We start from the raw sequence: 22285 nt of genomic DNA on the forward strand, positions 1-22285 counted from the left end.
AAACGGGACTCCACGAGATACTATTCATCTCCACCGTCGACCCCCTCGAGCCTCCACGAGCTACTGTTCATCTACCGTCGACCTCCTCCAGCCTCCACCTGCGACTGTTCATCCACGGGCTCCTGTTCATCCAGCCTCCACCGCGTGCTACTCCACCAGCTACTGTTCAACCAGCCCTCTCCATGGGCTCCTGTTCAACCACCCCTCCACGGGCTACTGTTCATCCTGCCCTCCACCGTCTACTGTTCATCCTACCCTCCACGGGGTGGTCCTGTTCATCCAGCCCTCCACGGGGTCCTGTTCATCCAGCCCCAACCGGCTCGATCGATCGGGGTCCTGTTCATCCAGAGGCAACACCACGGAGTCCTGTTCATCCACCCCCATCGGGAACTGTTCATCCAACCCCCCTGCAACACTCACTGTTCATCTAGAGGCAGCATCGATCGGCTTCAGTTAGCAGCAGTAGCGAAGGAATCGCTCGATCGGGTTCAGTTAACAGCCATCAATCGATCGCTCGGGTTCAGAAACGCGTAGCCTGCAGTGCAATCGCTCGGGTTCAGTTAGAGCCCAACGCCTCGCTCGGGTTCAGTTAGAGCCAATGCCTCGCACACACGCGCGTACGTGTACGAGAGAAACGCACATCGCTCGGCCCCCGACCTCCCACTGTAACCGGGAACTCCCCGAAATTTTCCACGCCCTCGCTTCTACCATGGTTTTTCAGTCATGAACGGCCCAAAGAATGTCATGCAGCTGCGTCTCCAGCCTGCCCAGGACGAAAAGCCCATTTTCTGTCATGATTTTTTGTCATAGAAGTAGGAGCCCACCACATCTATGATGATACCGGGTTTTGTCACAATTATCATCATAGAAGTGTCATATGTATGACAGAAAAAAAATTTCGTTCGGCCCAAAATGTCACGGATGTGTCTTTTTTTTTGTAGTGTAGGTTGAGCATCAATATGAACATCATCATTAACATTATCACTAGATTCATGTTCATTACCAGATTGTGTTTCAGCATCAGAAATAGAAATATCATTGGGATTCTCATGTGTGTCAACAACGGGTTCACTAGAAGCATGCAAAATCCTATCATTTTTTTCTTTTTCTTCTTCTTAGAAGGACTAGGTGCATCAAAATTAGTTCTCTGAGAATCTTGCTCAACTCTCTTAGGGTGGCCCTGAGGATACAAAGGTTCCTGAGTCATTTTACCCCCTCTAGTCACAACTCTAACAGCATTATCATTTTTCTTATTATTTAATTCATTGAGCAAATCATCTTGTGCTTTAAGCACTTGTTCTACCTAAGTGGTAACCATAGAAGCATGTTTACTAATAAGTTTAAGGTCACCTTTAACTCTAGACATATAATCACTGAAGTGTTCAATCATATAAGCATTATGTTTCAATTGTCTACCAACATAAGCATTGAAGTTTTCTTGTTTAACAATAAAATTATCAAACGCATCCAAGCATTGGCTAGCAGACTTATTACAAGGAATATCACCTGCATCAAATCTATAGAGAGAATTTACCTTTACTACCTGTGTCGGGTTATTTAGACCATGTATTTCTTCAATAGGTGGTGAATTCTTAACATCTTTAGCTTTAATACCCTTTTCTTTCATAGATTTCTTTGCCTCTTGCATATCGGGACTGAGAAATAGAATACCCCTTTTCTTCAAAGTTGGCTTAGAAGTTGGTTCAGGAAGTGTCCAATCATTATCATTACTCAATATATTATTCAATAGCAATTCATCTTGCTCAATAGTTCTTTCCCTGAAAATACAACCAGCACAACTATCCAGGTGGTCTCTGGAAGCATCGGTTAGTCCATTATAAAAGATATCAAGTATTTCATTTTTCTTGAGAGGATGATCAGGCAAAGCATTAAGTAATCGAAGAAGCCTCCCCCAAGCTTGTGGGAGACTCTCTTCTTCAATTTGCACAAAATTATATATTTCCCTTAAGGCAGCTTGTTTCTTATGAGCAGGGAAATATTTAGCAGAAAAGTAATAAATCATATCCTGGGGACTACGCACACAACCAGGAGCAAGAGAATTAAACCATGTTTTAGCATCACCCTTTAATGAGAGCGGAAATAACTTAAGGATATAGTAGTAACGAATTTTTTCCTCATGGGTGAATAAGGTGGCTATATCATTCAATTTAGTAAGATGTGCCACAAAAGTTTCTGATTCATAACCATAAAAAGGATCAGATTCAACCAAAGTAATTAACTCAGGATCGATAGAGAAAACATAATCCTTATCAGAAATACAGATAGGTGAAGTAGCAAAAGCAGGGTCATATTTCATTCTAGCATTCAAAGACTTTTCTTTCAGCTTAGCTAACAGTTTCTTAAGATCATATCTATCTTTGCAAGCAAAAAGGTCTCTAGCAGTTTCTTCATCCATAACATAACCCTCCAGCACATCAGGCAATTAATATCTAGGGGAGAATCTTCATCATCACTTTCATCAATATTATCTGTTTCAATAATTTCATTTTCTCTAACCCTAGCAAGTTGTTCATCAAGAAATTTATCTAATGGCACAGTATTATCAAGGATAGAAGTAGTTTCATCATAAGCATCATGCATAGCAGAAGTGGCATCATCAATAACATGCGACATATCAGAATCAATAGCAGGAGTAGGTGTCGCAAGTTTACTCAAAACAAAAGGTGAATCAAGTGCAGAGCTAGATGGCAGTTCCTTACCTCCCCTCGTAGTTGAGGGAAAAATCTTGATTCTTTCATCTTTCAAGTTCCTCATAGTGATCAACAGATATAAATCCCAAGTGACTCAAAGAATAGAGCTATACTCCTCGGCAACGGTGCCAGAAAATAGTCTTGATAACCCACAAGTATAGGGGATCGCAACAGTTTTCGAGGGTAGAGTATTCAACCCAACTTTATTGATTCAACACAAGGGGAGACAAAGAATATTCTCAAGTATTAGCAGTTGAGTTGTCAATTCAACCACACCTGAAAGACTTAATATCTGCAGCAAAATATTTAGTAGCAAAGTAGTATGGAAGTAATGGTAATGGTGGCAAAAGTAACAGTAGTAGTTTTTGTAGCAATCGTAACAGTGGCAACGGAAAAGTAACTAAGCAAAGATCAATATGTGAAAAGCTTGTAGACAATGGATCAATGATGGATAATTATGTCGGATGCGATTCCTCATGCAATAGTTATAACATAGGGTGACACAGAACTAGCTCCAGTTCATCAATATAATGTAGGCATGTATTCTGAATATAGTCATACGTGCTTATGGAAAAGAACTTGCATGACATCTTTTGGCCTACCCTCCCGTGGCAGCGGGGTCCTATTGGAAACTAAGGTATATTAAGGCCTCCTTTTAATAGAGTACCAGACCAAAGCATTAACACTTAGTGAATACATGAACTCCTCAAACTACAGTCATCACCAAGAGTGAACCCGATTATTGTCACTTCGGGGTTGCCGGATCATAACACGTAGTAGGTGACTATTGACTTGCAAGATAGGATCAAGAACTCACATATATTCATGAAAACATAATAGGTTCAGATCTGAAATCATGGCACTCGAGCCCTAGTGACAAGCATTAAGCATAGCAAAGTCGTAGCAACATCAATCTTAGAACATAATGGATACTAGGGATCAAACCCTAACAAAACTAACTCGATTACTTGGTAAATCTCATCCAACCCATCACCGTCCAGCAAGCCTACGATGGAATTACTCACGCACGGCGGTGAGCATCATGAAATTGGTGATGGAGGAAGGTCGATGATGATGGTGGCGACGGATTCCCCTCTCCGGAGCCCCGAGCGGACTCCAGGTTAGCCATCCCGAGGAAGATTAGGGCTTGGCGGTGGCTCTGTATCGTAAAACGCGATGAATCCTTCTCCCTGATTTTCTTCTCCTCGAACGTGAATATATAGAGTTGGAGTTGAGCTCGGTGGAGTCTCAGGGGGGCACGAGGCAGGGGCGTGCCCCAGGGGGGGGGGGGCTGCACCCTCGTGGACAGGGTGTGGGCCCCCTAATGCTGATTCTTTCGCCAGTATTTTTTATTTATTCCAAAACGTGTCTCCGTGGATTTTCAGGTCATTCTGAGAACTTTTATTTCTGCACAAAAATAACACCATGGAAATTCAGTTGAAAACAGCGTCAGTCCGGGTTAGTTCCATTCAAATCATGCAAGTTAGAGTCCAAAACAAGGGCAAAAGTGTTTGGGAAAGTAGATACGTTGGAGACGTATCAAGAAGCCACTAGTGAAATCTACGGCCCCCGGGTCTATTCTTTATCATCTTTGCCTTTGAGATATATTTTTATTTGCTTTTGCTTTTAGATCTATTATTCCACAAACCCAAAAATACATTGCTACAATTAATCAAGACATACGTGAACACGTGATGTGTCAAGCTCTAGACAGGTGATGTGTCAGGCTAATCGGATGAATTCTTGAACAGGGTCACCTGTTCAGCAATCTATCTTTTACCCGAGAGGGATTGACAACCCCTCTTACGTGTCGGGTTGCAAGTATTTGTTCTTTGTGTGCAGGTACCGTTTACATAGTGTTGCTTGGTTCTCCTACTGGTTCAATAACCCTGGTTTCATCACTGAGGGAAATACCTACCATAGCTATGCTGCATCATCCCTTCCTCTTCGGGGAAATACTGACGTGGACATGAGCCATCAACCGCCTGTCCCTCCAGTCCTGCAGAAACAGTAACTCTTGCGAGTACCCCTCAGGGCCGATCCGTCTTTAACATGGTTCTGGGGGTAAAGTCAAAGTAACCATGTGTCCATAACACCAAGGGGGAATCCGAGGAATCACCCTCGATGGATTCCACTTGATGTAACTGTCAAGGTGAACTTGGAGGAATCACCCTCGAGGGTTCACACTTGATGTGTTGCACAACAGAGTCGTTATCAGGAGTGGTGAAGGAGGAATCACCCTGCGTATACCACGACCGATTAATTGCACTACAGAGATCTCACGAGAAGTGCTATACGAGGTATCACCCTCAGCACTCGATAGTAGCTCTGCAGAGTCGTACAACTAGGGGGTGTGAGGTGATGTGTCAGGCTCTAGACATCGATCACGTTGGTCGAGTCATCGATCATAAAGCGGGGGCAACAGGGACAAGGTGAGGGGTCACTGGTGGATCACTAACCAACATACACTAAGCATATAGGATAAGCAGGTAGGTAACAATAGCAGGTTACAAAATCAGGCTATGCATCAGAATGGGTACAAATGAACAACAGTAGCAAAATCTAATGCAAGCATGAGAGAAGGAATGGGCAATATAGGAATGATCAAGGGGTTTTTGCTTGCTTGGAGACTCTGTTGAGAGTGGCTGCACATCAGGGGTGTAGTCTTGCTCGGCAGTAGCGTCAGTCTCGGTGTCTGTCGGATAGAAGAGGGGAAAGAAACAATAAATATAAGGCAAACAAGTGCATCATGATGCATGACATGGCAATATGCAGTGCTAGGGGTGACCTAACGTAGTACTACACGTTACAGAGGAAGCGGGAAAACATATGAGAATGTTTTCCCGGTGTTTAGCATTTTTCGGACACATGAATTGGAGAGGAAGGTTTCATGTTTGCGGTGTTAGAGGCATGTGACAGGTATGTGGATGGCATATTCAGATTCGTCTTATTTTTTGATCATTTTTCATATATATAAATTATTTTCATCCGAGATATAGATTATTTTATATGATCTTCTAAAGTTTTAAACATCTTTTGAAAATCATGAAATTAAATCAATTTGAAAAATAAACAGTGCAATAATTTTTTTTACACAACAACGGCTAGCCACTATGTATGACATGTGGGTCCAGTGAGACTGGGTCAGCCTAGTCAATTGTTAACTAGTTGACTGGTGAACGAAGTCAAAGGGAGGCCAGGGGTCCCACTTGTCACTAACTGGGACTACCCAGTCAACAGGTTTGACTGGTCCACTCACCAGTGAGGCCCCGTGGTCAGTATATGTTAGTTTAACAGGGGTTTTAAATTAAACTAGTTCAGCTTAATTAGGATGCGGGCCCAGGTTGCCAGTGTATGTATTAGGGGGCCATTAGCACTAATTGTCAGCCACGTCAGCAGCTTACCGCCGGCGAGGCAGAGAACGCCGGTGCGCTCGCCTCCGGCGATGGCTCGCCGAGCGGTTGGGGGCTATAGATGTGGCGCGATGAGGCGCGTCAGACGGCGGTTGTGGGGTGGCCGGAGATGGCCTGCAGCGATGTCGGCGTCGAGGCTCCGGCGAGGCCAAACGCGGCAGCGACACGGGGGTTTTGTCCACAGGCGACCAAACGAGCGGCTGAGCATATGGATCAATCAAGCACGGCGCCGCGCGTGCAACGATGCACGCTGCGCATGCTAAGGCGGCCAGAAAGAGTGACAACAACGAGGATGAGCGGTGGTGGCTTCGGGAGCTCCTCGGGAACAGCGGCCAGCTCTAAACCGAGCTAACCAAAGGGCCGGGCCGCACCACTACGGTGCCCTGAGCACGCTCGCGTGCTCGGATGACCGGGAGAAGGGCTGCAGTGAGGGCAGCGAGCGCGGCACGAAACTGAGCTTCGGTAGCAATGGCGATGGTGGCTAGGGACGAGGGACCGAGTGCGGGAGAGACGGGGAATGTGCCTAAGCTCACAGCGAGGACGATGGGATGGTCAGCGGGCTCGGGGAAGGCTGGTTGACGACGTTTCAACGGCGGCGATCCAAGACGTCCGAGGAAGAAGATGAGCTTGATTGTGACGGCGTGGGCTGCACCATCTTGATCCAGAGCGTGCAGCCGATGTAGTCGACAACGAGGAAACTCCCGGACATGGATCTATGCCGCGGGGAGCTCGGTGGCCGCGACAACGACGAGGTTCATGGCGGTGGTGGCGTCGGGTGTGCGCGAAGTGGCGGATCTAGGGTGAGAGGGGGAAAGCTGCGAGGGGGAGTGGGCGCGGAAGAAATCCTAGGGGCAGAGTGCATCCTTACCATCGACGAGGAGGCGTGGGATGGCCGGCGCGTGCGGCATCCGCGCCATGGACGCGCTCGATTTGTCCACGAGGGGCTCGATGAATAGGAGGAAGGCGACCGGGGGGAAGTGGGCTGAGGTGGAAGGGGCCTGCACTTGGCACTTGTGGCCCAAGTGCATAATGGGGCCTTTTCTTTTTCTTTTTCCTTTTTCTCTTTTCAGTTTTTCATCTTTAGTCTCTGTTTTGCATTTTCTTCTAGTACCAAATGAGTTTTGTTTTAAAAAAAACTTGGCACATAAATCTAACACAATATGTTGAGATGGAAAAAAACTTTGGGGTCAAAAGGAGTTGTCTAACCATTTTTAGAAATTGAGAAGGCCAATTTAAATGCTGCTGGACCACTAAATTAATTTCCATGGGCATTTTGGGAATTAAAAAGAGGCTGGTTTCAACATGACAATGATCAAGAGAATTTATAGGATAAGGTGAACATTTTAGTTTTACTGTTTGAGGAAATAAATATTTGACTTGCATTTTCAATTCGAATTTGAGTTTGTTTGAAACAAAGTGAGGATTAGCAACTTAATTATGATGACATGGCATCATTAGGCATGAGATTATTTTTTTTGCGAGGGATTAGGCATGAGATTACTGTAGCATGATATTAGGGGTGTTACAGACTATCTAGATGTTGCAGGTTGAAGGATGGAAGATTGAGGAAGTGCAGATCCAGGCCCCATGTGCGCTCCTGTCTATGCCTCATGAGCTTACTAAAGTGATCCAGCAGAACCTTTGGTTTGTCCTCGTGATCGGTTAGCGTCTCGGTGCCAACAGTCAGCGAGGGAATATGGTTTTTTCTTCTCCTCCCGTTTGCTCTGAGGTGGAACCATTTTGTATTAGCATCTCCCACTTTGATCTTGGTCACCCTGGATCTTTGTCGCCATCTGATTTGGTCGAGCGCTAGAAAACCCAGCAATTTAGCCTTGAGATCTCTCCTTAAACCCCTTTCATCCTCGGATAGCTGACTACTTTCTTGGGCAAGGTCCGGCTGGAAAATCACTTCATTTGCAATGTCCTCTTGTATCCTTCTCTTTTTCTTTCTCAAATCTTTGTTCCATTTCCTCAAGGCTGAAGCGGTTCTAGAAAGTTTGGTATGAAGCACTCGGATGGCATCAGTGGAGATTACCTCCTTGCTCCAAGCCTGCTGACCCACTTGCTGAAAACCCTCAGTTTATTGTGTTTGGCTTTTATTAGCAGCTTTGGTTTGGCCTTGTAATTCTGGACCATTTGTTCTGCCCATTAACATAGACCGGTGAGACAAAAATAACTTCGAACCCTGCCTGTCACATAATAGTACTATCATATCATTGAACATGTTCCAGTGTTGGTGTGGGACCTGGTGCATGTTGACTGTAGTTCAGTCCTCCACTTAATCTGATAATGATCTATATTTCTGGTCCCAGACAAAACCTTGCCCTGATCCAAGCCTGAAAATGCGTCCTCAGTCAAAGAGTACCCACAACTAGTTGCATGGGTCGTATTCCTGGTCGTGCCGTTTCACTTTCATGAAAAGGATGGGTATGAATATATGGGACGCGCGTGACAGAGAACAGAATGTCTCCATCAGGCACATCAGGAATAAGAATGTCCTTCTAGCATGGACCCACAGCTCGAGAAAATTGCCGTATGCCTCGCCTGCCACTTGACCACTCTGCACTGGCCCATCTTTTTGTGAACATTTTGCGTATCAGACCACCTACGCGGATAAATTGCTAGAAAGGACCACCTTCAAAAACTATTGCCAGATCTACTGTGACGGCAAGCCAGCCAAATGAACACAAGCTTGCCAGGAAACAGGAAACAGGGAATCCACGCGCCCCTCCTTCCTCTGGCGGAGAGGGAGGAGGCCTAACTTGTTGCGTTGGCTAAAGGCGTCTCCAAGGCTGACCCTCAAACCTCCTGCAAGCATCCGGACTATGGTGTCTGGACACAGTTTGCCATCTAACGCGGTCCTACATCGGTCTGCCGAACGGTTTGAATGTATTTTTTTGATAAATCCAAGATAAACATGAGGAGCTTGGCGGGAGTCTGGACATGCCGTTTCACTTTCACGACAAGGATGGACATGAATATATATGGGCCATGCGTGACAAAGAACAGAATGTCTCCATCAGAAGAATGTCCTTCTAGCATGGACTTAGAGCTTGAGAAAATTGCGTATTCCTTGCCTTGACTAGTAGTGGCACTTGACGACTCTGCACTCCCCAATGTCTGTGATTATTTTTGCGTATCAGACCACCTACATGAACGAATTGCTAGAAAGGGCCACCACCTACGAAAAACTATTGTCAAATCTATCGTGGCGGGAAGCCGGGCAAGCGACCACAGCCTGCCAGGTAACAGGAACCCACCTCCTTCCTTTCCCACATCAATCAGTTGATCCAAGACCGAAGGCTCAAGCAGAGTGAAAAGAAGAATCCGGGCAGAAAGCAGAGCACCTCACTCAGACGTGTCGTACTTGCAGTGTTGAGAATCCATCCATGCTTATATTTCTTTTTTTAGAACGAAGGCTCGCGAAGAGCCCGGCTTTGAATTAACAAAGCCATCAACCGGCCAGGAATTACAAACATACACCAAACCACATCGGCCCAACGATACAAGGAAGCACTCTAGGAAGCTTACAACTCAACGCAGCGCACAAGCACGAAAGGAAAATACAACCGAGCCCATAGCTTGTACTAGCCGAAGACAGCAGCAAAACTGATAACAAAGCTAGCGACTGACAGAGCAGGATGAAGACATGCTAGAACAGAGTGTGGGCATGAATCCATCCATGCTTATATTTCTCTATCCTTCCAGTCTCCTTGGGGCTTGGGTGGTATAGATCTCTCTTTCCCTATCCTTGGTGGTATGTAGACTGGTAGCATACAGGAGGACTGATGCATGCTCTCGTTTTCTCTTGTCCTACGATATAAAGAGAGACTGCTAACAAGACATGTGTTGGATTCTTCATTTCCTGAGCAACCCAACTGACCAGGACGGAGCACTTCACACAGGAGAAGAGACCTTTCGGTTGGTTCTGGTTGGCCCTCCGAATTCTTTCTAACAAGAGGCCACAAACTCGATCAAAGTCGCAACATCCGGTCCAGCATGTAAGAACTTGAACTTTTGCTTAGATGGAAACAGGTGTTCGTTCGGATGAGGACGCATTTCGAACATAATAATGGTGATGATGATGAGGCGGCAGCAGCAGCAGCAGCAAAGTGGGAGCAGAATTTTTTTTTTTTAAACAAGTAGTGGGAGCAGAATTGATACGCCCACTACTAAAGATTGTCTTGCCCATTGTTTGTTTAACCTTTTTTGCCCCCTTTTTTGTTTGGAAGAAAGAAAGAAAAGGAACTATATGGTAGAAACAGGAAAGGAAGATTAAATTCTGCAGTAAAGCCTTTACCGCCGTTATTCTTTATTTATCTCTTTTGCCAATGCTATCTCATAGGTACTTAAGTTCTGGAAACATTCCTTATGGGCTACATACTGGATTCCTGGTGTTAGACTACAGAGAGCATATGGGATGGGATAGATTTACTTGATTGGCATTTCTGTACTTTACTACTACATGTCGCCATCCGTAATTCTCGATCAATTTGAAGAAGAAAAAGGATGATCCCACGCCCTAGAAAGGGAGCTAGTGTGAATATTGCTTCTCCTACAGAAACTAACAAGTTCTTACCCTCAAAAATGGGGCCACAAGGACTTTCTTGATTTTTCCTCTCTTCATTTTCCTTAGAAAAGTGACTTCTCCACGGTCAAGATGAGGAGTGAATTCAGAGACAAGAAAATCGGTGAGCTAATTTTCTGAAACAAGCCTAGGAAACCCTTCCAATGGGCAAAATCCACATTAAAAAACAATTCGATACAGACCGATGCTTAACCCCATTGTGTAAAACCAAAAGGCATATAGCTTGTTATCACATGGATGAAATTATAATCAAGAAAAACAATAATTCTATAATTATTTCATAATCCAGTAACTGATGGGACAGCAACAAGCAAAATAAAATAGAATTTGCCAGGGAGCAACACGCAATAAACAATACCAATAATTGAGTGGCAGTAATAGACAAACCGGTAATTTGTGGTGCCATGGTCATCATGAAAGGCACATCTTGGGAAGATCTAACACACAGGGCAGTGGACAGTGACCTATAATTTGTCTCATAGACTGTCGTTTCATAATCAGGGAACATATTCGACTATATCAATATCAGCGGGATGGCTGGAACCAACAAACCCACTTGGTTTCTTCAACAAAATATAGACTAGATTAGCTGGTGCACTTGCTCCAATAATTTGTACAAAAAAAAGAACCTTTTCAAAGTATAGCATCAGCATAGACTTAAAAGTGTGATGGTGGAGCCTGGCTGAGCATGTTGCGCACAACGATAAACGAATACATGCATGGTGCTTTGGGTGACTATTCGTTGCTTATGCTAGTCGATGCCGGAGGGAAGCACGGTGCCCTTAGGAAAAATTGGGGCTCTAACACCCATAACTTTTCGAAATCACATCTGGCCTATATCAGATCAACCAACTCCCATAATTTTAGTTGAACACTATGCTGACACCTGAATGCTCAACTGGCTCTTTCCATGCATGAAACCCTATGCCGAAAGATAGTATGGACCGTATAAATGCCATGAGATTTAGAAGATCTATCTGCTAATCAGCTACTTAAGTAGTGTAAAGCTCTCGTCGCAATAAAATAAAATAAATAAATAGAGAGACATAGTAGGTAAAGCTCTAACAGAAAACTTTGGATACCCCAGCCCAAAGGGTATGGCCCGGAATCCGAATCAATTAGTCACCATGAAGTACGTGGGGCATTCAATCTGAGATGCCCGTTCCAAGATATAACGAGACAAATGGACTTGATTGCTTCTTCCTGCAAGAAGTAGGCTGTTAAATTTGACCCACTCAAGTCACTCCTGCAAGAAGGACACTTGGCTCTAAGCTTAAAGCTCAGATTCCTCCCAGTCTTCTTCTAACATACACCTCAAAGAAGAAATGTCAAAGGAACGCAGTAGCACCACAAGCTTCTCTCTCCCTTTCCTGGTAAGTTCATGACGCTCTTCTTCCCATGTACACATGGTTGACTTGTAAGTCTTTCTCTGCTTCTTCTTCTTCTTCTTTGCTTCACTTGATTGCTTGCCTTCCTTTAGAGCAGCTACTGTGAGTGTTCATCTTCTAAAGAAATGGTCGTGTGTTTTCTTTCTCTGAGGTTGTTTGTTCTATTGCTTCCCTTGTGATTGTGGAGGTTTCTTTTCACTAAAACACTACTGGAGCATGGCGCACTAGATATAGATTATGCTCAGAAGCTTCTACCTGCACAACTAAATGAGTAGGAAACTGAGTGTAGTCGCCGGAGGCGGGGCCCGACGGGAAGGGGGCGTCCTGGGAAGTCCTCTGGAGGGGCAGCGTGCGGCTGGTGGTGAGCTTGCTGGCAGGTGCGCCAGGGCAGAGGCTGTGTGGTAGTGGTGCTGCTGAGTGCAGTGGAGGCATGGTGCTGCGTACAGCGGCGTGGGCTGCTCCTGCGCGGCCGCGGAGGTGCGCGGGCGTGGCGGCGCGTGGAGCTGTGGTTTAGTGGGCGGCGGCCGAGCTTCATCTTTGTCCTGGTGCTGCGGTGCTGCTGGAGCTGGAGTTGCCGCTGATTCTGCTGATTGGAGAAAGTGGAGGTGTTGTGCTGCTGCTGGTGGTTGGAGTTGGTGCTACTGGGAAGCTTCGTGATACTAGCGTGCCTAGAAAAGGTTCTCATAGCTAAACTGAGTAGCTGAAGTGAGTGATCCTGGTGGTGATGTGGCTGCTGATTGCAGAGAGAGCTGCTGCTGCTGCTTCTGGGTACTCCTCTCCTCCTCTGTCTACAGAGAGACAAAGTCCATTTTGGATATCAGTCATGAATCTTGATACTGAAGTTCTTAATAAGTACCAACAAGTTGTGAATTTGGGGAGGTTGCCATGTTATTGCAAAAGAAAAAATGACAGGAAAAAGCATGTTTATTTCGGCTCAATTTTTCTCCCCGTAACATATCAAGATGCTTCTTAGCTAGCAAAGTATCCCGTCATGTTTGAGATTGCGGCTTTTAGAATCAGTTATCTCATTGCAGTTTGCAACTGAGAAGCAATCAAGATGATTGATAGGTTGCAATTGAACCCAATTTTCATCGTTGCAGGTAGGATTTAGTTAACCCGAATCTTCCTTCCTGCTTTTCAGCTGTAGGTTTTGTAAAACTTCTCTCTGTAAATTGATGGCTTGATTCTTTGTGATTTTTCATTCTTCTCAGTTCCCTCTGCTGGTCTTCTCATGCGCTTCATTTTTCTTTTCAGTAATGCAGCTACCTGCCACTGATTCAGAATAAATTGAGCGCTTCTGTGTTCCATCGAGCAAACAGATACAGATTAAATCGAGCAGTGTTTCTATTCCCAAAAAATAAAACAAATTGAAAATAGCTTCAGAAAGCATGAAGCTAGTAGCTTTGGGATTAGTTTTATTGGGGTGCCTCCAATCTTTGGCAGCTCCTGACTTCCAAGGTAAAGCCCTTATATATTTGACATATATAAATATCTTTGCCACATCAGACATTATTCTACAAGGTCCGCACTCGGTAAGGCAATGTCATATTTAAATTGTTTTTTTTACTCCAAGCTGTCTATTTGACTGGAGTATCAGTTGGAGATTTGTCTTCCTGCCTTAGACAAGTATATTTCGTATACAACAATATAACTGCCATAGTAATCCTACGGAACTCTGGTGTTGTAATTGGGGCATAAAAGGATACAACATATACAGAAACTAATGCACCAATGGTGGCTGGTGGATATCAACCACACCTTCAATTGCTTAGAAAATTTGCAGTTCTGTTCCAAAGGAACATGAAACTGTAAAAGCATTTCTCATCAAATATTGATTATTTTCTTTCAATGAAGTGGCCTGCCTTTGGTTTGCTCTGCATCAGTTAAGCTATCCAGATTGCGAGTGGAACACTTAACAGGTGTCAACTCAGAAGGATTGGCCATTTTCCATTCTCTTGCATTTAGTGTCTACCTCGTAATACTACAAACAAAATGACATTTTTTTAATCTCAGTCATAGCACTGTATGAAATGAGGATGATGCTCACTGACAGCCGCGGTGTCTTGAAAGACTGGAACAATAACCAAGTGAGCCCCTGCTATTTTGATAATGTTAGATGCGATCAAGATGGCAGCGTTATTGGAATGTAAGTGAAAGAATTCATCTCAAATGCGTACTTCAAGAAAATTCACATTCTGGCCTATGAACATAGTGAAGTGAAATCTTCAATACTTCTAGTAAAACATTTCTAAAGTGCTTGATGCCAACTTCTAGTTAGATCACTCAAAAACTTCTCATAACAGAACAATGGTTTTACTTCAACAGCACATTCTTCATGGTCTACTATCTCCTACTTTTACTATTATAATACAGTTCACTATAGCATTTACTTGTGTCCACGTGACTATGTGCCTAGTTTCTCATTTCCAATATGCAGAACTTTGAGCTCCTCAGGGTTAAGTGGAATTTTATCACCCAGCATTGCAACATTAACAACTTTACAGCAGCTGTAAGTTCAATTATCTACTATTGCAAATATGTATTTCAAGATTTATTCTTTATAAAAAAGTGTATTGCACCAAACGCTGGTGGTTGTTTCTTGTTGTAAGTGAATTCAATGAAAAGATCCGGAAATAACGAATAATGAGAAAATTCATTTATAGATATTTTGTTCTCGTTTCCAAATTTCTGCTTAGTTATTCCCATCATCTGGTAACCACAGGATGATCCCAATCTCCTTTTAGTCAAAGATAAATCTCACTTCTCCTTCCAAAATGGATGACATTTTCTTATTACTATATGGTTTCAGGTTATTGGATGGTAACAGCATAACTGGAGGAATTCCACAGGAGTTAGGGAACCTATCAAACTTAATGACTCTAAAACTTGGAAGAAATAGCTTAAATGGCTCAATACCTAAATCTTTTGGCCTTCTATCAGAACTCCAAAATCTGTAAGTCAGCCCATTACTCATGTTATCATGACTGAACCACAACTCTAACAATGTGATAACTTGGACAGGGATCTAAGCGAAAATCTGTTGATTGGTAACATTCCAAACTCTTTGTCAAATCTTTCATCGTTGAACAATATGTAAGTTGACCTTTTCATGCTGACAAATCCATAAAACCTGCCTAATAGTGAAAGTTATCAATAATATTCATTGTTACTACTTTTCCACATAAATAAAGGATATCTCTATTATCTTATGATATATCATAACTCATTGTGTTTTGCAGTAATCTCGCATATAACAGTCTTAGCGGTGAAATACCAGAACAGCTACTTCAGGTGTCCCAATATAAGTATGGCATATCTTTAGTATTATCAGAATATATTATACAAACAATTTCATGTGTACCACTTTATGTTTTACATAATAAGTGAAATCGAGTCTTTACAGCTATACAGGCAACCATTTGAATTGTGGCCAGCACATAATTTCATGCAATGGAAGCACTAATAAGACAGGTGATTTAGATAGCAACATAGCAATCCATATTGAACCCTACATTTGGAGCAAGAAACTACATACATTGTCAAACTAAATGCTTGGTAATACCAACAGGTGGATCAAGCAACTCCACTGTCAAGGTGATTCTTGGAAGCATTGGCGGTGCAGTCGTTCTCATTGTTTCTGTAGTTCTATTTCTGCTATGGTGGCAAAGAATGCGCCACCGTCCTGATATATACATTGATGTTCCAGGTTCGTTCAGCAAGATAACTACGTTATTTTCAAAATTACTATAATTAAACTTTCAACAATATTACCATACCAGAAAGGACTCTGAACATTTTTCAACCAGGAAATGATAAATATTTACAACATTTTTAGGTCAGCATGATCACAACCTAGAGTTTGGGCAGATAAAGCGTTTTTCATGGCGAGAACTCCAGACTGCGACCAATAATTTCAGTGAGCAAAATGTACTCGGCAAGGGCGGTTTCGGTAAGGTGTACAAAGGAGTGCTTCCTGGTCCAGACAGCAAGAAGGTTGCGATCAAACGGCTATTTGAAGTAGGAAGTCCCGAAGGCGAAATGGCTTTCCTCAGAGAAGTGGAATTGATAAGCATTGCTGTGCATAAGAACATATTAAGATTAATAGGATTCTGCACGACACCAACAGAGCGGCTCTTGATATACCCCTTCATGGAAAATCTGAGTGTCGCTTCCCGTTTAAGAGGTACTGCTAAGCTAAGATATCTCTTCATCACATGAGTTTATTCATATGTTTATTTAATTGGTCCTTTTTTTACGTGTGTCAGCTGAGTTGATGCATGCAATTGTAGTGTAGTGTATTGCCAGAACCTTGGAGTGCATGTTATATGTGTTGAATAAGAGAGAAAACAGAAATCATGAAGAATTCAGTTATCTCTAACTTTTATACCAGACACTACAGATTTTCATTATATGTTCTTTTCAGATAATAATATAGCATATAATTCATTTGTGCAACATACTGCTGATGAAACTCCAACAATACGCAGATATAGAACTTAATGAACCAATATTAGATTGGACGACAAGAATGACGATCGCACTTGGAGCTGCCCGTGGTTTGGAATACCTTCATGAGCACTGCAACCCCAAGATCATCCACCGCGATGTCAAGGCTGCCAACGTCCTACTCGATGGGAACTTTGAAGCAGTCATAGGAGACTTTGGGCTGGCAAAGATGATGGACATGGGGAGGAACACTGTGACGACAGGGATCCGTGGGACAATGGGCCACATAGCTCCCGAGTACTTTAAGACCGGGAGGCCATCAGTGAAGACGGACATATTTGGATATGGTGTTATGTTATTAGAGATTGTGACAGGCGAGCGTGCAATTTTCCCCGATTTCCTCGAAGGAGCTGGCGAGGTCATGCTCATCGATCAAGTAAGCATACATTACGGAACTGCTTATAAGTACCACAAAAAAGATTATAGGTGTTACTGAAAGCTTATGAAACTAAGAAACTAAAAGCATTCTGAAATCTCAGTCAGTGTTGCTCACCTTAATAATTAATATGGGCAGAAGTTAGGTCCTTAGAATGGAGGATGTTAAGACGCCCCGTATGAACAATGCCTTGCACTTTCCAGTAAAATTTTGGCTTGCACGCTCACATAGTTGACTCATATGAGATTGCTTGATTAATCTGAAGGTGAAACTGTTGATGCAAGAAGGGCGATTGGAAGAAATCGTAGACCGCAATATAGGCTGTGGATATGACTTTCAAGAACTAGTAAAAATTATCCAAGTAGCACTCCTCTGCACCAATATTGACCCTTGTCAACGCCCTGCTATGTCGGAAGTTGTGCATATGCTGGAAGAAAAAATTGTGCCAGAAGATCAGTGGGAGGAGTGGCAGCAAGCTGAGCTTACCCGTCGACAGCAGTACGAAAATAAGCAGCACCACAAATTATTCACCTTCAGTGAGGAGTCACTGAACATCTATGAAGCCGTTGAGCTATCTGGTGGCAGATGAGCTGCAAGATCATCAAAACTCATCATGATGTTCACTTGTTTCTTCATTAGAAAGAGTGAAAGGAAATATAAAACTCAACAGTGCCTTTTATAGATGCTATCTATCTGGAGTACAGAATCAAAACAAAGTTTTGCGAGACTATAGAATCATTAGCAGAATTATGTATAAGTAACTGTACCTAGAAGTGGTGCTGTGACACAATGTTATACTTATAAATCTAGCTCAGACACTATTAACATATGTATGCGTGTATATAATCTATAAACAGACTTATTTGATTTTACCTGTGTGCACACGTCTTGCATAGGAAATTTTCTGATGACTATTATTGCTTATTATTAAAATTTGGGTGTTATATAGTCCTTATGTAAGGGCCAGCCTATCCAACTTTATTTTTGAACTGTATTATTGCTTATTAGATATGCTTGGCATGTAATATCTTGAAACTTTAGCCAAAAGTCCAGCAGCATGCATTTTTCAAATTCCAAACTACAGATAAGTTAACCAACCAACGAAGGCCTAAGAGAACTGCACAGCAATGTGTTTCCCCCACAAACATCCGAAATTGTAAGGGTAACTCGAGCAATGAAAGTGACCATCAATAAAGATAAAATCAACAAAGGAACTCCAAAATCAAGATATTACTTATTATACAAGGAAACATGTTGCCAGGCGTCAATCTAGATGAAGTGGTTTTCCTTCAGAAGTTAGCGTACATGTGTAGATTAAAGCAATGATCATATGGAGCTCTACATCGGACATGTCCAGTGAGGACCCATAAGAGGTCAAGACTGAGAAAGACATTGTCACTGCAGCCAACAACTGTGGTGCAGCTGACATTGCATAATAACATAACCGTGTAGGCACCAACAGTCCCCTTAAATACCAGCAAGCATCAAGATTTTGCTGACTAGGCATGAATTTCCCGAGTTATGGACATACTTGTCTGTTTTGCTCAGTTTTCGGGCTGTTCTTTCATTGAAAGGGGCCTTTCACAGTATTACTTGCAATTGTCAGATATTTTAACTAGAAAGTTCTCAGTTTTTGCAAGAGAATTTCTGATATGCAACCAGTTTGACATTGAGCATTCGGATAAGAGCCCTCATGGGAGGCAAGCATCCAAAGCCCAGCTGCACGCAGTTGCCGTATCTGGAATAGTTTTAGAGCCAGTGAGGGCAGACAACATCAACAAAGAGCGAGGTTCAGATACCAAGAATCATGTCTGCAGAAAGTAGAATAAAATCCATGAAAAAATATGATGCGCAACGTTCAAATCTGCAGCACAGCTATGTTAAATGAATAATATTTGCATTTACAAACACAACTACCCTAATTATTATTTTTGCCTAATTAGGTCCGCAGAAAGTGGAATAGAACTCGGGAGAACTATGGATGCGTCTTTTTTTGTGAGAAAAAATATGCCCTGCATCGTTCAAATCTGCAGTGCAACTATGTTAAGTGCATCGTATTTGCGTTTACAAACACAACTACCCTGTAAAAACTTTGCCTTAAGTAATAAGGATGTGAACAAGGAAGCTTTGAACGAAATTATGATCATGTGAAGAATAGTAATCAAGAAATTTAAAGCTAACAACTATGGTCTAAGGTGAACACAGAATAACAGTGAGAATAAATTTCAGAACCTTGCAACTTCTTACAAGAATTTTCTGAATGAGAACTGAGACAGCTGAATTTTTGGCCATGTGGTGCAAAAAGAAAACATAATTTACATATCAACACAGGAAACAATATACTCTGCTAGGAATAGCATAGGATCAAATTCACGAACCTATCTGTGTATCAGAGGCTTCGGATTGTAGAACATATGTGACGTGTCAGTGAACAACTCACTGCTATGAATAAGCATACCATGAATTGTATCTTGAGAAGTAGGAATATAGGGTATAGAAAATTAGAGATAACCTTCATATGCATATGGATTTTGTTGAATATCTCCAACAAAGTTGTTCTCCTGTACAAAAAGAAACATTCAGAATGGTAAATCATACGATAATATGCATCAGGCAACTTAAATCTAGACTCAATGCTGAGCCATCACAGTTTCTTCAGACTATCAACAACAAACCTTCTTTCTTCTCACATGTTTATGCACAGGGGACGCCATTCCTGCCATCAAGCAGTTCTTACTAGATACACTAGTGAAAGTCAGGTCATATAGATCTTGGCCTGGAAGAATTATAAGACCAGTGAGTATGCAAGATGAGAATTTTGACCAACCAATATTGTGAAATAACTTTCTAAGGAGTCATGGCACATATAAGAACAGCATACCATTTTACTATAGCAAGCTGCAGAACAGTGACCACCTACTGTAGAATATTTCTTCCATATCAGTTGCAAGCAATTAGATTGTTCTCCCTAACTAAGCAATAAGTGCAGCATTCTTTTCTTGAAAGCTAGAGGGTTCTTTTTGAGATCTTATCAGATATTTCAGAAGCTAGAGCGTGTCTATTGTTCGCGTAGCATGAATTGATGAAGCCAGTATAAGTTACATGGTCAACAACTGAATCCCCATCCAAAACCCTTTTTAGGAAAAGACTTGCATCGTCCACATTTGCCGTAGCACTGAGCTTTCTAACTAGCACATTTGTTGCATGAATCTGTCGCCGTTTGTCCAGTCTATCCAAGATTGATAGAGCAACACTTGTCCTTCCCCTCCTGCAATATTCAAAAGCTAAAGTGACAGGAGTTACTTCACATGGCACCAAATGTTTATCAAGCATGCCCTCATATAATGCCCGTGCTTCCTCTAGTCTTGATTCCTTGCAGAGCCCACTTATTAGAGCTCCATAAGTTATAGAGTCGGCGAGGCATCCATTTTGAACCATTCTATCAAAGACCCTCAAAGCTGAGGTTGATTTGCCAACTTTACAGTAGCCTGCAATCATTGAGGTATAAGTTTGTGTGGTTGGCACTAATTCTAACGTGAGACACTTGTCAAACAGCTTTTGGCTTTCTTCCATTTGTCTCTGCTGGCAATATGTAGCAATAAGGGTGGTGTATGTTTCTATGTCAGGATGGCAACCATTTTCAATCATCCGGTTGAACAAATCTAGAGCATATGTTATGTGACCTTGTTTGCAGTGTTCAGTTATGAATATAGTATATGTCACTTTATCAAGCTCAAGCCCTTGAGTAGTGGCCCTCCGGAGCACCTTATAGGCCTCTTCAATTTTTCCTTTCTTGAGGAGGCCATCAATGACAGCATTGTATGTGTAAATGTTGGGCAGGAAGCCTTCATGAGTCATCTTATTCATCAGCTCAAAGGCACGATCGAAGCTGCCTGTTTTGCAGTGGCCACTGATCAGCGTAGTGTACGTGTTTGTGTTTGGTGCCAACCCCTGCTCAACCATCCTTCCAAGAAGCATCTCAGCTCGAGCAAGCTTACCCTCATTACAGTACCCTCCAATCATCACAGTGTATGTATGCACATTCGGCTTGTATGAACTACTCTTGATGAGCTTCAAGAAAAGCCTGAACGCCCGCTCCGTCCACCCAATCTTACAGAGCCCATCAATCAACGACGTGTGTGTGTACACATTCGGCTTCAATCCTTTTCCGACCATCTCCTCCAGTACACGGAACGCCTGCTTGACATGCCCTCTTTTGCACAAACCATCAATCCACACAGTGTAATTCACCACATTTGGTGGGGTGCCCGTCTCCAGCATCCTCCTGAAGAACTCAGACACATCCCTAAATCGGCCCTTCTTGCAGAAGGTGCGCACGACCACCGTGCACGTCGCATTGTCCAGGCAGAATCCCTGCCCCCACATTGCCGCCAACAGGGCTTCCACCTCCTCCACCCGGCCTTCCCTGCAGCACCCTAGGACCAGCGCCCGGAAGCTGCGCTCATCAGGGCACACCCCGCCACGGGTCACCATTCCGTCGAACACCTTGCGCGCGTAGGCGAAGTTCCTGGTGTCCAGCCCGGCCCTGAGGATCCAGTTGGCCGTCTCGACGCAGAACGGGAGCCCGTGGCTGCGCATCTCGAAGACCATGTCCGCGGCCTCAGGGAGACGGCCCGCCTCGGCGAAGGCGGCGACCATCCGGCGCATGGCCTCGTGCGCCATGGGGAGGCTGCCCCTCGCGACGAAGGCGGTCGCGGCGGTGACGTAGAGACGCATGAGGTGGCGCACGTCCGGGCGGGACGCCAGGCGGCGGAAAAAGGCGAGCGCCGCAGCGGAGCCATCGGATTCCGCGAGCGAGGAGAGTGCCGCGATGGCATCGTCGGGGGCGAGCGCACCGGGGTCGTGGTCGCCGAGCGAGAAGATGTGGGGGGCGGCATCTGGGGTGCAAAATGGAGGCGGAGGCGGGGGCGGGGCGCTGGCCGTGTTTGTGGTGGAGAAAGGTGGGGGCTTGAGTACGAAATGGAGGAGGGGGCGCCCATGGCGATGGCGAGAGAGCATCTGCATGGAGCTTCTTGCTGCTCTGCTGGTGCGGCTCCTTTCCTGCCCTCTGAATAACTTTTTTTTTCTTTTGAGGGGTGCCTCTGAAAGAACCGTAGCGGGGGAAGGCGAAGCCCGTGCAAATGCTTGCTGTGGACAAACCTGGCCAGATGGGCCGGCCCGGCACGGCACGACCTGGGTTATACGGGCCAGGCACGGCACAGCACGGCTAGGCACGCTAATTAGATGGGCCGTGCCATGGTGTCTTCCATAGCCGAAATCACTATTTGAGTGAAATCATTAAT

At 43.8% G+C, this 22285-nt stretch overlaps 3 protein-coding genes across 8 annotated transcripts; 1 reads left to right on the forward strand and 2 right to left on the reverse strand.

The window, feature by feature from the left end:
• Positions 1 to 11766: 11766 nt before the first annotated feature.
• Positions 11767 to 13342, reverse strand: LOC147958332 (uncharacterized). The gene is made up of 2 exons (XM_087536302.1): positions 13217 to 13342; positions 11767 to 12888 (listed from the first exon to the last, which is right to left on the reverse strand). Exons 1-2 carry the CDS (start codon positions 13300 to 13302, stop codon positions 12342 to 12344), a joined length of 633 nt encoding a protein of 210 aa, XP_087392428.1. The 5' UTR covers positions 13303 to 13342; the 3' UTR covers positions 11767 to 12341.
• LOC125522864 (LRR receptor kinase SERK2) lies at positions 11842 to 17854 on the forward strand. 6 transcript variants are annotated; one of them, XM_048687906.2, is made up of 12 exons: positions 11842 to 12085; positions 13355 to 13558; positions 14114 to 14246; positions 14517 to 14609; positions 14910 to 15053; positions 15122 to 15193; positions 15340 to 15405; positions 15504 to 15571; positions 15669 to 15806; positions 15936 to 16283; positions 16588 to 16982; positions 17248 to 17854. In XM_048687906.2, exons 2-12 carry the CDS (start codon positions 13489 to 13491, stop codon positions 17569 to 17571), a joined length of 1851 nt encoding a protein of 616 aa, XP_048543863.2. In that variant the 5' UTR covers positions 11842 to 12085; positions 13355 to 13488; the 3' UTR covers positions 17572 to 17854. The 6 variants fall into 6 exon arrangements, with proteins under 6 accessions (XP_048543863.2, XP_048543868.2, XP_048543866.2 ...); XM_048687911.2 differs by having other exon boundaries at positions 14538 to 14609; XM_048687909.2 differs by lacking the exon at positions 11842 to 12085 and adding an exon at positions 12114 to 12129.
• Positions 17855 to 17882: 28 nt separating this feature from the next.
• LOC125522863 (Pentatricopeptide repeat (PPR-like) superfamily protein) lies at positions 17883 to 22070 on the reverse strand. Its single transcript, XM_048687901.2, has 4 exons — positions 19864 to 22070; positions 19658 to 19758; positions 19361 to 19543; positions 17883 to 18793 (listed from the first exon to the last, which is right to left on the reverse strand). Exon 1 carries the CDS (start codon positions 22005 to 22007, stop codon positions 19989 to 19991), a length of 2019 nt encoding a protein of 672 aa, XP_048543858.2. The 5' UTR covers positions 22008 to 22070; the 3' UTR covers positions 17883 to 18793; positions 19361 to 19543; positions 19658 to 19758; positions 19864 to 19988.
• Positions 22071 to 22285: the final 215 nt, after the last annotated feature.

Source organism: Triticum urartu, chromosome 7A (assembly GCF_056163025.1).
Source record: "Triticum urartu cultivar PI428250 chromosome 7A, HENAU_Tu73, whole genome shotgun sequence".
NCBI classification, from domain to species: Eukaryota; Viridiplantae; Streptophyta; class Magnoliopsida; order Poales; family Poaceae; genus Triticum; species Triticum urartu.

Bases quoted from the DNA above. Each gene is read 5' to 3' on its own strand.
- LOC147958332 (XM_087536302.1), bottom strand. From the start codon at position 13,302: ATGAAAAATCACAAAGAATCAAGCCATCAATTTACAGAGAGAAGTTTT. The intron at 12,889-13,216 runs GTTAACTAAATC...GTCTCTCTGTAG, and splicing joins AAGCAGGAAGGAAGATTCGG to ACAGAGGAGGAGAGGAGTAC.
- LOC125522864 (XM_048687906.2), top strand. From the start codon at position 13,489: ATGAAGCTAGTAGCTTTGGGATTAGTTTTATTGGGGTGCCTCCAATCT. The intron at 14,247-14,516 runs GTAAGTGAAAGA...CTATGTGCCTAG, and splicing joins GATGGCAGCGTTATTGGAAT to TTTCTCATTTCCAATATGCA. The intron at 15,054-15,121 runs GTAAGTCAGCCC...TAACTTGGACAG, and splicing joins CTATCAGAACTCCAAAATCT to GGATCTAAGCGAAAATCTGT.
- LOC125522863 (XM_048687901.2), bottom strand. From the start codon at position 22,007: ATGCAGATGCTCTCTCGCCATCGCCATGGGCGCCCCCTCCTCCATTTC.